At 39.2% G+C, this 15,844-nt stretch overlaps 1 protein-coding gene across 1 annotated transcript in view; it reads left to right on the top strand.

Annotated features, from left to right (window-relative positions):
- Positions 1–15,844, top strand: part of LMBRD1 (LMBR1 domain containing 1) — a 132,251-nt gene that overhangs the window by 74,184 nt on the left and 42,223 nt on the right. The window contains exons 8-9 of the mRNA XM_065911336.1: positions 4,908–5,033; positions 13,474–13,626. Coding sequence (XP_065767408.1) covers positions 4,908–5,033; positions 13,474–13,626 — 279 coding nt within the window. The remainder of the gene's footprint in view (positions 1–4,907; positions 5,034–13,473; positions 13,627–15,844) is intronic.

The following is a 15,844-nucleotide window of genomic DNA, read 5'->3' as shown; positions in this document are numbered from 1 at the left end:
GGGGAAAAAATTACACACACACACACACACACAAAGCTTCCCTGGTGGCTCAGTTGGTAAGGAATCTGCCTGTAATGCAAGAGACCACCTGCAGTTCAGGAGACCCTGGGTTGGGAAGATCCCCTGGAGAAGGAAATGGCAACCCACTCCAGTATGCTTGCCTGGGAAATCCCATGGACAGAGGAGCCTGGTGGACTACGGTCCATGGGGTCGCAGGAGTTGGACATGACTTAGCAACTAAACTACCAACTACATACAATGCACACACACACATATACATACATACATGTATTTTAGAATCTGGATGTTTAGCTGGAAATCTTCATTGAATACATGTTGTTTCACTACTTTCAGCATCCATGTCCTTGAATAATAGGTTTTATAAATATATGCAGGACATGTGTTCAGTTTATAGGCAATACTTGGCGTTGTCTACAAAACATAGAGATGGCAGGGAAAATGTGCTGTTTTCATGAGGCAAGAGCATATTAGAGATGTGTTAGTTTGTATATGTTCTTTCAAAACATTTGAGTTTTAAAATACAGATGGTGGTTTATTTTTGGAAATTGGAACAAATGATATTATAGAGGCAAGTATGGCTGACCTGGAAGCATTTTAAGTGATATAATCTCTTTAGCCTTGTTGACTTTCTGGTATTTCACTAGAGGGCAGTAGTAAGCAATGAAAGTTTTGTGCTTCTGAAAAATGATAGTTTTCATACAAGTTTTTCAAAGAAATCTGAGGTTAAAATTAAAAGATTGTTGTTTAAGGATCTTAAAGTTGTAATGGATACATACTTTGTATAATGTGTTATGTCGTCTATCATAATCTAAATGTTATAGTTAAATTTCCTGTTAGTCATTGAAACTTAAGCATGTAATCCAGATACAAGCTAAGTAACCAAATCCGTAATTACTTTCTTTTACATGTTGTCTTCAGAGAGTAATTCCCAAAAAGATGTTGTATTCTGGCCATATGTTACCACAGGGTGTTGTGAAGGACATACATTTTTTTCCCCAAAATTTTTGCATTACTCTATTTATGTAAGCTATAGGAATTCAATTTAACTCTTCTAAAAAATGTATAAATTCCATGTAAGGAAGAGAGTTCATGTGAATAAAGAACTCTTTAAAACAATTTTTTGGTTAAGTATTATTTTCTTAGAGAAGTTATTTTATGTCACTCTTGAAAAAGGTAGGAAAAAGAAAAACAGACCTAGTCCTTACATATCAAACAGTCTACTGCAGTTGTTACTCCTTTGGCTGAGAAATCTGTCTTGTCAGGAACTTGCTGTGTGATTCTGATAAGTTACAAGTTTGGAAGACCTAGTGATAAAACAGATGTGCAGAACAGTAATGTTCATGTCCAGTGTTCTGCACTGTAATTGAATTATAAGCAAGGCACATTTACGAGTCAAGGAAGGTTTCTCAGATGTGGTGTGATTAAGCTGAGACCTGAAGGGCATTGGACTTGGTAAGGTGAGCAGGGAAGCAGTTTTAGATAAGGCACTGCAGGTTCTGAGTGTGGCCCTGGGGCAGAGCTGAAGGCTTGAAACTGCAGTGATGAGGAGCTATGAACATTTGGAGGCATGAGATCAGGGTGGTAGGGCTGGGTCTTGAAGAACTTTTGTAGGCCAGGATTAGATAATAGTGCCTAGTCTGAAGACCGGTAATCCTCTCACTGGGAAAAAAAAAAAAATTGCAAAACTCCTTTTTCGAATAGTCATCTGTGAAATTGTGATACATATAAAAATAGGTGAATGGAGTAGCATCACTCTGGCGGGAGTGGCAGCAGACCCCTCATGTCCCTGCCCTCTTATCTGCTCTGTTGGTTCTGATGGCCCCAACCTAGAATCCCAGGGACTCCCGCCAGCGCAAACACCCTTATTGGTCCTGGGGAGACTCAGTGGATGTTAGCTAGAGGAATGCCACAGTCTAACTTGAGTGTGAGAGATCGCTTCAGAAACAGTGTGGAAGATGAATTTGTAGTAAGGGAGACCAGCAAACTGGTTAGGGAAACTTAGATTACTTTATATTTGACAGTAAACTCTAAGTAGGGGCCATGTTTTTAATGCTGAGTAGGGTACAGATTCCTTAGGGAATACTATTGAGTTCTGAGGTTAGTATACTTAGAGATCCAGATCCATCAAACAGAATGGCAAGCATTGGGATAAAATAAGCCTCCTTTGAAACTGGTTGGTAAGACAGAGAAATATACCTGGGCATAAACTGGGTTCAGCAAAGTATTTTTTGCCTTGGCAGTTGGTTATAGATAGCAATATGGACTTGTGATAAAATGGTATGTAAGACTGGAGAATGAGTGAATGATCATCATGTAATACTCATCAAAGTCTTAAAGGATTTACTTTTTTCAGTAATGTTTAAAAGATGTGGAGCTGCTAGAAGAACAAGAATAGGACAGTCCTGAAAGGTATGACCAACCTAGATAACATATTAAAAAGCAGAGACATTATTTTGCCAACAAAGGTCCATCTGGTCAAGGCTATGGTTTTTCTAGTGGTCATGTATGGATGTGAGAGTTGGACTGTGAAGAAAGCTGAGCGCTGAAAAATTGATGCTTTTGAACTGTGGTTTTGGAGAAGACTCTTGAGAGTCCCTTGGACTGCAAGGAGATCCAACCAGTCCATCCTAAAGGAGATCAGTCCTTGGGTGTTCATTGGAAGGACTGATGCTGAAGCTGGAACTCCAATACTTTGGCCACCTCATGCGAAGAGTTGACTCATTGGAAAAGACCCTGATGCTTGGAGGGATTGGGGGCAGGAGGAGAATGGGATGACAGAGGATGAGATGGCTGGATGGCATCACCGACTCGATGGGCATGAGTTTGAGTAAACTCTGGGAATTGGTGATGGACAGGGAGGCCTGGTGTGCTGCGATTCATGGGGTCACAGAGTCGGACACGACTGAGTGAACTGAACTGAACTGATAAGGGGATGGTAACAACCTCTGTGGACTGCACTCAAGGAAATCAAACCTGTCCATCCTAAAGGAAATCAATCCTGAATATTCACTGGAAGGACTGATGCTGAAGCTGAAGCTCCAGTGTTTTGGCCACGTGATGCAAAGAGCTGACTCATTGGAAAAGACCCTGATGCTGGGAAAGATTGGGGGCAGGAGGAGAGGGGGACGACAGAGGATGAGATGGATGGATGGTGTCACTGACTCAGTGGACATGAGATTGAGCAAGCTCTGGGAGTTGGTGATGGACAGGGAGGCCTGGTGTGCTGCAATCCATGGGGTCGTAGAGAATCAGACACTGTACAACAGAAATCTCTGGGCACCTTGTCTTCCATAGACTTTTTTCTTTACACTTTCAATGTTTTGAGGATATAAAATTTACTGTTAAAAATAATTTAAACCTTATTATGTATTTCCTTTTTGTATTTTATTAAGGTCATTAGGAGTATAAACTTCACAAGAATTTAATTAGAAGAAAATTATTCTACTCTGTCCAAATTATATTTTTTCTCAAATACAAACAGAACCTTTCCCCAACCTCTCCTTTTGGTTTTTGGCTGATGTGGAAATCATGAGAACATTAACTTATGTTTTAACAATATTTAAAATGCAAGATTTTAAGTATTTCTCCTTTAGAAAATGCAAGGATTTGCATATTGGGTAATAATTTCAGCTAGTTAATTATCTAAATACAACAAGCTATAGGATTGCTCTTTCTTGGTAGAACTGGTGATTTCTGAATTCCTTTTAATCATATTCTTTGTTTGCATTCTCTGTTAATTAAAAAAGAACCCTGATATGTCAGAGTTTATGGTTACATATGTGAATTGTGATATAGTCAATATTTAATCAATGTCTAAAGGAGACCCAGTGAGAATATCAAAATGATTAAAAATGACACTAAACATATTTGAGATCATCCTGGGAGTTAAAAACCAGGTAGCAGAGAGCATGAGAGAAAATCTGCAGGGTCACTCAGGACATTTTAGAGTTTGGAGTTAAGCCTGGGGTTAAGCCTAAGAAGTAGTAGCATTGATCACTTCTGTCCACATTTATTTGAACTCAGTCTCATGACCCTGCCTAACATGACCATGCTGGCTAAAATAGTTTGGCAGTATCTCAGGTAGAAAATGTAAAAGATTTAAATGCATAATTTTGTATTTACTTTAGAGCCTATTGCTGCAACAAGGAGATGATGGTTGTCAATTTTGTTTCTAAGGATTTAAGGTCAATATCGATTTTGGATAATGGTCACATGGCAATTGCTATTAAGTGTTTTTAATAGTTACAATAAAACTTCACATTTGGATCTGGCTAGTATAGAATTGGGTAATGTAAAATAATGTTTATTCTTAATGCTGATTAAAATTTTAAAATTTCTTGTAGGAATTAAAATACTTAGCAAAAAGATTATAAATGTTTAGAACTTACAAATAAGTTATGTACAGATAATTTGTATGCTAATGAAATAACATGTATATTAAAATACATTTTACTGAGAGTTTACTGCATTTACTTGGATAAAATTGTTTTTTCCACAGAAAATAATTTTGTAAATTTGTTTTTTTTACTGATTGATTTAGACTATCCTGATCGCTGATTAACCTGCAGTTATGATGCATTGCTTTGATAAAGTATTATATTTGTGTTAATTTTGTAACTTGTCCTTTGAGAAATAGATAGTCTATGTCTAGGAGTAGTTAGTATGACAGACATCACTCTGTGTAATTAGATGTGTAATAAACAGGAGAATCCCAAGACCACACGCTCACAGTTCACTCCCATTGACTCTGCTCTTCAGTGACTGTGACCCTCACAACTGCTCACTCTTTGTTACTACTTCAAAGAACATTTATTTTACCTGAAAATTGTGTATTAATATATTTAAAATAGTATTTCTAACATTAGTCTTACTTTTGTTTCTTTCAGGCCTATGGCATGTCGGCGTTACCTTTAAATCTGATTAAAGGCACTCGAAGTGCTGCTTATGAGCGTCTGGAAAACACTGAAGATATCGAAGAAGTGGAGCAGCACATCCAAACAATTAAATCAAAGGTGAGCTGGTGTTTTATTGCCACTGAGGGTCATGAAAGTACTTTGTCTTTGCGCTGCTTTCTGTTGTGCCTTAGACATTGGTGAGCCTATATTTTGATACTGTTTGAATTTTTATCCTTAAAGAAGCATGTCTTTAAAAAACTACCTTCTGTAAAATGTAGGACACTGACAGTTGGAGAATTTTTATCTGTGTCCAATAACTAAAACACAGAAGTTCTACTTATGTATGGCCATTACTTTGCTAGTTCCCAGGTATGCTGATTTCAGGTGCAATATCAGAGTGCACTGTATCACTCATGTTCAGGTTTTATGTACTAGTTTTTCTTCCTCTATCACCTTCAAGTAAGACGTAAATCTTATTTATAGAACATAGGAAAAAATGGAAAGTTTTCTAAATTATTCTGTTAAACTATGATAATCCTGATATAGAAACCAGATGGTAATATGACACACAAAAAAGAAAACTGTTTATATGACTGGTCTCTCTTATGAAAGTAGAGGCAAATAATTCAATATAAGTAAAAATATTAGCAATTCAAAAATGTTGCTGTAGTAAGGAAATATTTCACAATTGTCAGATTAGGTTTGTCCCAGGAATGCAAAGATGATATGTTAGAAAATAAAGTAGTTCAATATATTGAGAATAAATGAGAAATATAAACATCCTAATAGATGCCAATGAGTCTTTATTTTAGAGTCAATTTGTAGTTACTATGTTTAGAGAAGAGTCTTAGCAAATGGGAAAAGAAGAAGCTATTTAGCAAAGGAAGCCTCTGTGAGCTTCATGCCTAATGAGGAAAGGAATGTTTTTGTTAAAGGCACATATAGGACAGTGGTGTCTGTCCTGTTCCTGGAGGTCTTGGTCAGATAAGAAATATGGGGAGGAGGAGGGGAGAAAAGGGAAGTAACTTGTGTTATTTGAAGATCTCATCTACCAAAAAAATCGAAAAGAATAAACTGACAAACTAATAGAACTAATAAAAGTTCATCAAGGTGCCTGTTCATATGTACAAAATCATTCAAAATCACACAAAATCCATCCGGGTGGAGGATGTAATAGAAAATTATCTCATTCACAGTAACTGTGAACTATAAAATAATAAGAAATGTCAGAATCTTCCTAGTGAAAATTATAAAATTTTTTGAAATAATATAATAGAGGATTGAAATAAATGAAGAACTTCTCAGTTCCTAATTGGGAAGATTCAATAATGTAGAGATGAGAGTTTTTCATAAGTTTAGGTGGAAATTCAGTGTCATGTATAAAAGATAAAAAATGAAATTTTCATAAACCTCCTACCATGTAATAAAACACATTCAGAATTTAAATCAAATACATTTAGAAAACATTAGGAGAAAGTAAAAGTAAAATTGTATTTTGTTGTGTAGAGGAGTTTTCTAAACACAACACGACTCAGAACTCAAGTGCAAATTAAGAAATTGTTAAGTTTTAAATTTTTATGTTTTTAAATGTATGTACCCAAAAAAGTGGCATCAAAAGGAATTTAAAGAACTAACAGTATTTTGAGAGGAAATAATCCAGACCACCTGACCTGTCTCTTGCTTGAGAAACCTGTATACAGGTCAGGAAGCAACAGTTAGAACTGGACATGGAAGAACAGACTGGTTCCAAATAGGAAAGCGAGTACATCAAGCCTGTATATTGTCACCCTGCTTATTTAACTTATATGCAGAGCACATCATGAGAAACGCTGGGCCGGAAGAAGCACAAGCTGGAATCAAGATTGCCGGGAGAAATATCAGTAACCTCAGATATGCAGATGACACCACCCTTATGGCAGAAAGTGAAGAAGAACCAAAGAGCCTCTTGATGAAAGTGAAAGAGGACAGTGAAAAAGTTGGCTTAAAGTTCAACATTCAAAAAACAAAGATCATGGCATCCAGTCCCATCACTTCATGGGAAATAGATGGGGAAACAGTGGAAACAGTGTCAGACTTTATTTTTTTGGGCTCCAAAATCACTGCAGATGGTGATTGCAGCCATGAAATTAAAAGACGCTTACTCCCTGGAAGGAAAGTTATGACCAACCTAGATAGCATATTAAAAAGCAGAGACATTACTTTGCCAAAAAAGGTCTGTCTAGTCAAGGCTGTGGTTTTTCCAGTGGTCATGTGTGGATGTGAGAGTTGGACTGTAAAGAAAGCTGAGTGCTGAAGAATTGATGCTTTTGAATTGTGGTGTTGGAGAAGACTCTTGAGAGTCGCTTGGACTGCAAGGAGATCCAACCAGTCCATCCTAAAGAAAATCAGTCCTGAATATTCATTGAAAAAACTGATTTTGAAGCTGAAACTCCAATACTTTGGCCACCTGATGTGGAGAGCTGACTCATTGAAAGGAACCCTGATGCTGGGAAAGATTGAGGGCAGGAGGAGAAGGGGATGACAGAGGATGAGATGGTTGGATGGCATCATCAACTCAATGGACATGGGTTTGAATGGACTCCAGAAATTGGTGATGGACAGGGAGGCCTGGCGTGTTGCGGTTCATGGAGTCGCAAAGAGTCAGACACGACTGAGCAACTGAACTGAATCTGCAAAATAGGTGATATATACTGAACATCTGTAAGTCAAGAAGAAGAAGGGACAAGCAATACATAGAAATAATGAACAAAAGACCTAAATAGACAGTATACTGAAGGAGAAATTAACCTAATCAGTGAAAATATGAAATGATCTTTCAGCTCATTCATTCATTCAGTAATGAAGTTCACTAAGATCGCACTTTGCATGCTTCGTAAGGAGTTTTCCAGAACATGGGACTTTCAATGCTAAAACTAGGATGGCTGGAAATTAAAGCAACTCAGTTGTTTTTTTTTAATCCTTTGAAAGTCTTAAAAATTTTACCTTTGTCATGTGAGAATATGGGGATAGTTTGTGCGAATATAAAATGCACAGCTTTCTAAAGAAAATTGGATGTCGTCACATGTGCCCAAACACATAACATGTACCTTTTAATAATTAAAGTTTAATACAGCAGTTTTCACACATTGGTGGATCCCAGTATTGTTGTAGTGAAGGGACTCGCACAGGTGGGGCCACCCAAGATGGACCTGTCACAGCGCAGAGTTCTGCCAAAGCGCGGCCCGCTGGGGGAGGGAATGGCAAACCACTCCTGTATTCTTGCCTGGAGAACCCATGGACAGTGTGAAAAGGTGAAAAGATACAACACTGGAAGATGAGCCCCCCAGATTGGAAGGTGTCCAGTATGCTATTGGGGAAGGGTGAAGAGCAGCTATGAATAGCTCCAGAGAGAATGAAGGGGCGGGGTCAAAGCAGAAACATGCTTAGTTGTGGGTGTGTCTGGTGTTGAAAGTAAAGTCTGATGTTGCAAAGAGCAATATTGCATAGAAACCTAGCATGGTATGTCCATGAATCAAGGCAAATTGGATGTGGTGAAGCAGAAGATGGCAAGATTGAACATGGACATCTTAGGAATCAATGAATTAAAATGGACGGGAATGGGTGACTTTAACTCTGATGACCATTATATCTACTACTGTGGGCAGGAATCCCTGAGAAGAAATGGAGTAGCGTCATAGTCAGCAAAACAGTCCGAAATGCAGTACTTGGATGCAATCTCAGAAGTGACACAATGATCTCAGTTCTTTTCCAAGGTGAACCATTCAATATCACAGTAATCAAAGTCTATGCCCCACCCCCTTGAAGCTAAAGAAGCTGAAGTTGACTGATTTCTGTGAAAACCTACAACACCTTCTAGAACTAACACCTAAAGAAGATATATTTTCATCTTTGGGAATTGTAATGCAAAAGTAGAAAGTCAAGAGATATCTGGAATAACAGGGAAGTTTGGCCTTGGAGTACAAAATGAAGCAGGGTGAAGGCTAACAGAGTTTTGTCAAGAGAACATGCTGGTCATAGCAAACATGGTTTTCCAGCAACTGAAGAGATGACTCTACACATGAACATCACCATCAGGTCAATACTGAAATCAGCTTGATTATGTTCTTTGAAGCCAAAGATGGCTAGAAGCTCTCTACAGTCAGCAAAAACAAGACATGGAGCTGACTGTGGCTCAGATCATGAGCTCCTTATGCAAAATTCAGGCTTAAATTGAAGAAATTAGGGAAGACCACTAGGCCATTCAAGTATGACCTCAGTCAAATCCCTTATGGTTAAACAGTAGAGGAAATGATCAGATTCAAGGGATTATATCTGGTAGACAGTACCTGAAGAACTATGGACAGAGATTCTTAACATTGCACAGGAGGAAGGGACCAAAACTATCCCAAAGAACAAGGAATGCAAGAAGACAGAGTGGTTGTCTGAGGAAGCCTTACAAATAGCTGAGAAAAGAAGAGAAGCAAAAGTCAAAGGAGAAAGGGAAAGGAAAACCCAACTGAATGCAGAGTTCCAGAGAATAGCAAGGAGAGATGAGGAGGTCTTAAATGAACAGTGAAAAATGACAGAGGAAAACAATAGAATGGGAAAGACTAGAGATGTCTTCAAGAAAATTGAAGATATCAGGGAACATTTCATGCAAGGGTGGACACGATAAAAGACATAAACAATAAGGGCCTAACAAGCAGAAGAAATTAAGAAGAGGTAGCAAGAATACACAGAAGAACTGTACTAAAATAGTCTTAATGACCCAGATAACCACAGTGGTGTGGTAACTCACCTAACATCAGACATCCTGGAGTGTGAAGTCAAGTGGGTCTTAGGGAGCATCACTACGAACAAAGCTAGTGGAGATGATGAAATTCCAGCTGAGCTATTTCAAATCCTAAAAGATGATGCTGTGAAAGTGCTGCACTCAATATGCCAGCAAATTTGGAAAACTCAGCAGTGCCACAGGACTGGAAAAGGTCAATTTTCATTCCAATCCCAAAGAAGGGCAATGCCAAAGCATGTTCAGACTATCCCACAAGTAGTCTCATTTCACGTGCTAGCAAAGTAATACTCAAAATTTTTAAGCTAGGTTTCCACAGTAGATGAAGCCATAACTTCCAGATATACAAACTGGTTTTAGAAAAGGCAGAGGAACCAGAGATCTAATTGCCAACATTGATTAGCTCACAGAGAAAGCAAGGGAATTCCAGGAAAAACATTTACATCTGCTTCATTGACTATACTAGAGCCTTTGACTGTGTGGATCACAGCAAACTGTGGAAAATTCTTAAAGAGATGAGAATACCAGACCACCTTACAAACTGCTCTCTGAGAAACCAATATTTGGCTCAAAAATACCCCAAAAACAGCAACAACAAAAAAACACAGAACTGGACATGAAACAACTGATTGGTTCAGCATTGGAAAAGGAATCCGTCAAGGCTGTATATTGTCACCCTGCATATTTAACTTATATGCAGAGTACATAATGCAAGATACCAGGTTGGATGAATCACAAGCCAGAATCAAGATTGCTGGAAGAAATATGAACAACCTCAGATATGTAGATATACCACTCAGATGGCAGAAAGCGAAGAGGAACTAAAGAGCCTGTTGATGAAGGTGAAAGAGGAGAGTAAAAAAGTTGGCTAGAAACTAAAAATACTAAGATCCTGGCACCTGGTCCCATCACTTCATGGGAAATAGAAGGGGTAAACGTGCTCTTATTTTCCTCATCTAAAGCTATGACCAACCTAGACAGCATATTAAAAAACAGAGACTTTGCTGACTAAGGTCTGTCTGGTCAAGGCTATGGTTTTTCCAGTGGTCATGTATGGGTGTGAGAGTTGGACTGTAAAGAAAGCTGAGTGCCAAAGAATTGATGCTTTTAAACTGTGGTGTTGGAGAAGACTCTTGAGAGTCCCTTGGACTGCAAGGAGATCCAACCGGTCCATCCTAAAGGAAATCAGTCCTGAATATTCATTGAAAGGACTGATATGCTAAAGCTGAAACTCCAATACTTTGGCACCTAATGAGAAGAAACGATTAATTGAAAAAGACCCTGATGCTGGGAAAGATTGAGGGCAGGAAGAGAAGGGGGTGACAGAGAATAAGATGGTTGGATGGCATCATCGACTCCATGGACATGAGTCTGAGCAAGCTCCGGGAGTTGGTGATGGACAGGGAGGCCTGATGTGCTGCCGTCCATGGGGTTGTCAAGAGTCAGTCATATACAACTGAGCAACTGAACTGACTGAATAAATGAATAAATTGCCATTACCAGTCTCAAAGTTTTATTCTGAAGATTTAAGGAGAACAAGCATAAAAGAGCAGATCAGTTTTAGGCCCAGAAAATGTTAGCTATTATGTAAACCATCAGTGTGTTTGCCTAGAGGGACATATAGGATTTTGTGTTGGATGTTCTGTGACAGTGGTAACCTCAAAAGAGGGAGTGGTCACTGGGGGACCCTGTGAAGGGAAGCCTTTTTGCCCATATACAATGTAACTACATTTTTTCCCCCAAAGGAAATAATTGGTTGACTTCTGGGTGCCTTTCCTGGTGTGTGTTTGAGCACATTTCTTCCAACACTGGTTTATGCTGTTGGCACAACAGTACGGGCTCCATCCCTCACTCAAATAGGCAGATAAGTTGAGCTTGTGTTTCAGTGGATCCTTAAATCAGTTTACTAAAAAAGATTTTATCCCTGAAATAGTGAAAGCCAGCTGTGAAGTAAATCTACCTTGTTGGTGTCCTTTTGATGTTAGAATGGCAGCTGTGAGAAAAACTGTGAAGTACCGCATGATTGAAGTGTGGTGGCCTGGATCTGTCTTGTGGAGGGGAGTGTTTCATTCCTTTAGTCTTCAGAAAATACCCTTCTGTAAGGTTCCTTTGAGGATGCACTTTGATAGTAAGCAGTGTACTTAAAGCAGTGAAGATAGTTAAATATAGTCCCGTGTAATTCCCTGGTGGTTTAGCCGGTAAAGAATCTGCCTGCAATACAGGAGACCGGGTGTGATCCCTGGGTCAGGAAGATCCTCTGGAGAAGGGAATGATAACCCACTCCAGTATTCTTGCCTGGAGAATTCCATGGACAGAGGAGCCTGACGGGCTACTGTCCATGGGTTGCAAAGAGACACGACTGAGTGACTCACACTTTGCACTTTCCACGCAGAGCATGGTCTCTGGACCAGTAGCATCAGCACCTCCTGGGAATTTGGTAGGAAAGCAAACTATAGGCCCCACCCAGGACCTGACTGAGTCATATTCTCTGAGGGTGGGGTCTAGAAACCTGTGCTTAATGAAATGTCCTGTTGATTGTTGGATGTGATGAAGTTTGGGAAACAGCGTAGTAAGGCTGGGTCCAGAAGAGCTTGGCAGTGCCTCCGTGTGGTGATCACTGTGACCATGCGCATCTCTTGATGAAGGGGTGTCCGGCCACGGTCTGCATGTGTCTGTTATTTCACACGAGGGTACCCCGGGCTGTGTTACAGAGCACTGTGTGCTCTCTCTCCCAACATCCTGTTTGAACCTTGAAAGGAGTTTAGCATTCTAATTATCTAATGTTTTTACATTGTAAAACGATGCTGAGAATTTCCTGGCAGTCCAGTGGTTAGGACTTTGCGCTTTCACTGCTGAGGACAAGGGTTCCATCCCTGGTCAGGAAACTTAAGACCCCACACGCCGTATGGTGCTGCCCCCAAATTAAAAGTAATAAAAATGTCCTGTGTAAAGACTTTCTTGGTCCTTCCAATAAAAGCAAATGTAGATTTCACCTTCTTAAGTGTTTCGCAGTTGTCTGATGATTGTGGTTTGTTCCTGTACTTGGTGGAAGGCACTTCAGGGCAGGGGGAGTTCGCGAGGGAACGTGTCCCTGACACCACAGAAAGGTACTGCTCACAGTTACAGTAGATACCATATGAAAGTATGGGGGAATTGTCTTTCCGAGAGGTAAGCCAAAGAAAACCTGACTCATTCGCAGATGTACTTGGAGAGTAAGAAAGTGCCAGTTCTTAGCAATTGTTGTAAAATCTTATGCTCAGCACATCCTAATCCTACATCCCTCTGCTGGTGTTTGAGTCAGGGACCGAGGAGCATCAGCCCAGGTAAACACTGGAACACAGTCTCTTGACCAAGGGGAGGAGGAGTGTAGTGCTGGGTATGTAAAGGATAGCATGAGGAATTTGGAGATGAAGGAGAGTAATCAAGCAAAGAACATAAAGTGCCTCATAAAAATGTTTATGTTTAAAAAAAATTATTATCTGTCTCCACCATATTGAGTATTTGGAAAATAGGGATCAAGAAAAGTTTAGCTTTAAATGTGTACACATTCACATCACATTTTTTTTTTTTTTTTCACATCACATTTTGACACTGACCTTGGTTCAGAGATATGTATTCTCACATAGAAGTTATTGGGTTTTGCTTTTTCCCTTCAGTTTGTAAATTTGCCTCAGGAATCAAGTCCAACCTAAAAACGTTTTTGTTGTCTGAATCTTGCTCAATCTGATGGGTACTTATTAAGACGTTAATGGTAAAAAAAAAACTTTTATTTTGCTCTATTATTTGCAGAGCAAAGATGGTCGACCTTTGCCAGCAAGGGATAGACGCGCCTTAAAACAATTTGAAGAAAGGTTACGAACACTTCGGAAAAGAGAGAGGCACTTAGAATTCATTGAAAATAGCTGGTGGACAAAATTCTGTGGTGCTCTGCGTCCCCTGAAGGTAAATGGAGTTTTACAGAATTACACTGTCACTCTTCCGAGTTTACGTAGACCTCTCAGAGAGATTGAGTCCTTGTGGAAGCATTGCAGCGTGGCGCCTAGAGCATGGGTTTCAGAGTTAAAATCATCTGGTTTTAAATCACAGCTCCGATGCCTGGCAGTTTGGGTAAGGTGCATAACCTCTCTGAGCTTTATTTACTCATGTGTAATGTAAGTGCTATCCACTCCAGTGTTCTTGCCTGGAGAATCCCAGGGACGGGGGAGCCTGGTGGGCTTGACGTCTATGGGGTCGCACAGAGTTGGACACGACTGAAGTGACTTAGCAGCAGCAGCAGCAATGTAAGTGCTAGAGGCTTGGAGAAACTTAAAATATAGGTAGGTAATGTAATATGCTTCTAGTTTTACAACTTTGTACTTTTCTATAGGAGATCTGGGACCCATACTAGAACTTTTTCGATCAGATAGATTTCAGTATTCAAATTGAAAATTTCAACAGAATTTGCTTCATTGTGTGGTGGCATGTTTCTGAAAACATGTACAAGGTATTAAGATGAAAAACCATTAATTTCCCTTTTTTTGAAACCATCATTTGCTAGCCTTAAATTCTTCAGACTGTGGTCTTCCTCTCATAATTCAAAAGGAAATGGGGAAATTACCTGACTGCTTACCCTAAAAAGCTCCTTTTCTGAAAGAGTTCTTCAAAAACATAATCAGCTAGATCTACTGTATATCACTTTAAAACTGTCAGTTAGAACCAGTTTCTTTTTAAAGACTTACCCTAGTCTGTTTTCCCAAGGTGATTGTTTTCATACTACCAAAGGTATAAAGAAACTGTGTTCACCCTTAACTTAATTTTAAATTGTTTAGCTTCTTTATAGATACTTATAACCTGGTCACTAACATTAACTGCCTTGTTTTCAATGCTCTGTGCCATTTCATTGTACCTGTGTTTAGAGGGACGTTCACAACTTTATAAAGTGTGCAGAGTGATCTCACAGAATGTAGGCTGTGGATAGAGAAGATACACGTCAATGCATAGAGCTGGGCTTCCTCCCCGGTCCCACCACATCAGGCCCCAGTCACTGGCATCCTTCTGTCACTGAGGTTAACTTTCACATGTTCTGTGGAATCATGGAAGGTGTAGACTTTTGTCTGGCCTTGGCTCAGCTCAGTGCTTTTGAGGTTCACCCATGTTACTGCATTTCTTTTCAGCGGTTCATTCTGTTTTCTTGCTGAGTACCATTCTGCTGTGTCTGTATCACAGCTTGTTTATGCATTCACCTGCTAATGGGGATTCAGGTTGTTTCCAGTTTGAGGCTGTTATGATTAACGCTGATGTGAGCATTTGTGTACAAATCTTTGTGTAGATATTTACAGATTCCTTCATTACTCATTTTTTCTTTTGAATTTTTTATTTTATATTGGGGTTTAGCAGATTAACAATGTTGTGATAGTTTCAGGTGAACAGCAGAGGGACTTATTTTTCTTTTTGTTTGTACTTCATTTTTTCCAGTTTTTTTTTTAATCTATTTTTATCTGGGGGAAATTGCTTTACAATGTGTTGGTTCCTGCCATACAAATATACAAATTAGCCATGGAACTCAAGGAAGAAAATTAGTTTAGAGTTGAAGAGTCTTATAGAAATAAGCATTTAATTAGAATAAGTTAATGGATCCTTAAAATAGTGTTTATGTGTAGTACTGAGCACATTTCTAAGCATACAGTCTACATTATTCACTTGATTAAACTTGCCCTCTGACAGATGCACATTCTTCTAGTGTATACAACTAATTGGCCTGGATAACCTAAAGCTCCTTATGTACCGCTTGTTATATTTATACCTCTTATATTCGTATAGAAAGTTATAAATTCATATCCATAGTTACATCTCTCATCTTGTCAGACTTTTTATTGTGGTAAAACACATATAACATATAATACACCATTTAAACTATTTGTCGATGTGGCATCACATACATTCACAGTGTTGTGCAACGCTCCCCACTGCCCATTTCCAGAACCTTCATCATCTCTAACAGAACACTCAACAGTAACTCTCCATTCCTCACCTCCACCCCACCCCCATCCCCCTGAAACCATACAGCTCAGACTGGGGCTTGAACCCACTGTCTTTTAACTGAGATCACACACCTGCTCTCAGGACTTAATGAAGCTTAGGTCCTTGATGTCTCATAGCAGAAAGAATTGAGTGAGAGACA

This window comes from Muntiacus reevesi, chromosome 19, assembly GCF_963930625.1.
Source record: "Muntiacus reevesi chromosome 19, mMunRee1.1, whole genome shotgun sequence".
Lineage (NCBI taxonomy): Eukaryota > Metazoa > Chordata > Mammalia > Artiodactyla > Cervidae > Muntiacus > Muntiacus reevesi.
Note: the sequence above shows the minus strand (reverse complement) of the source record. Positions and strands in the feature narration are given on the sequence as shown.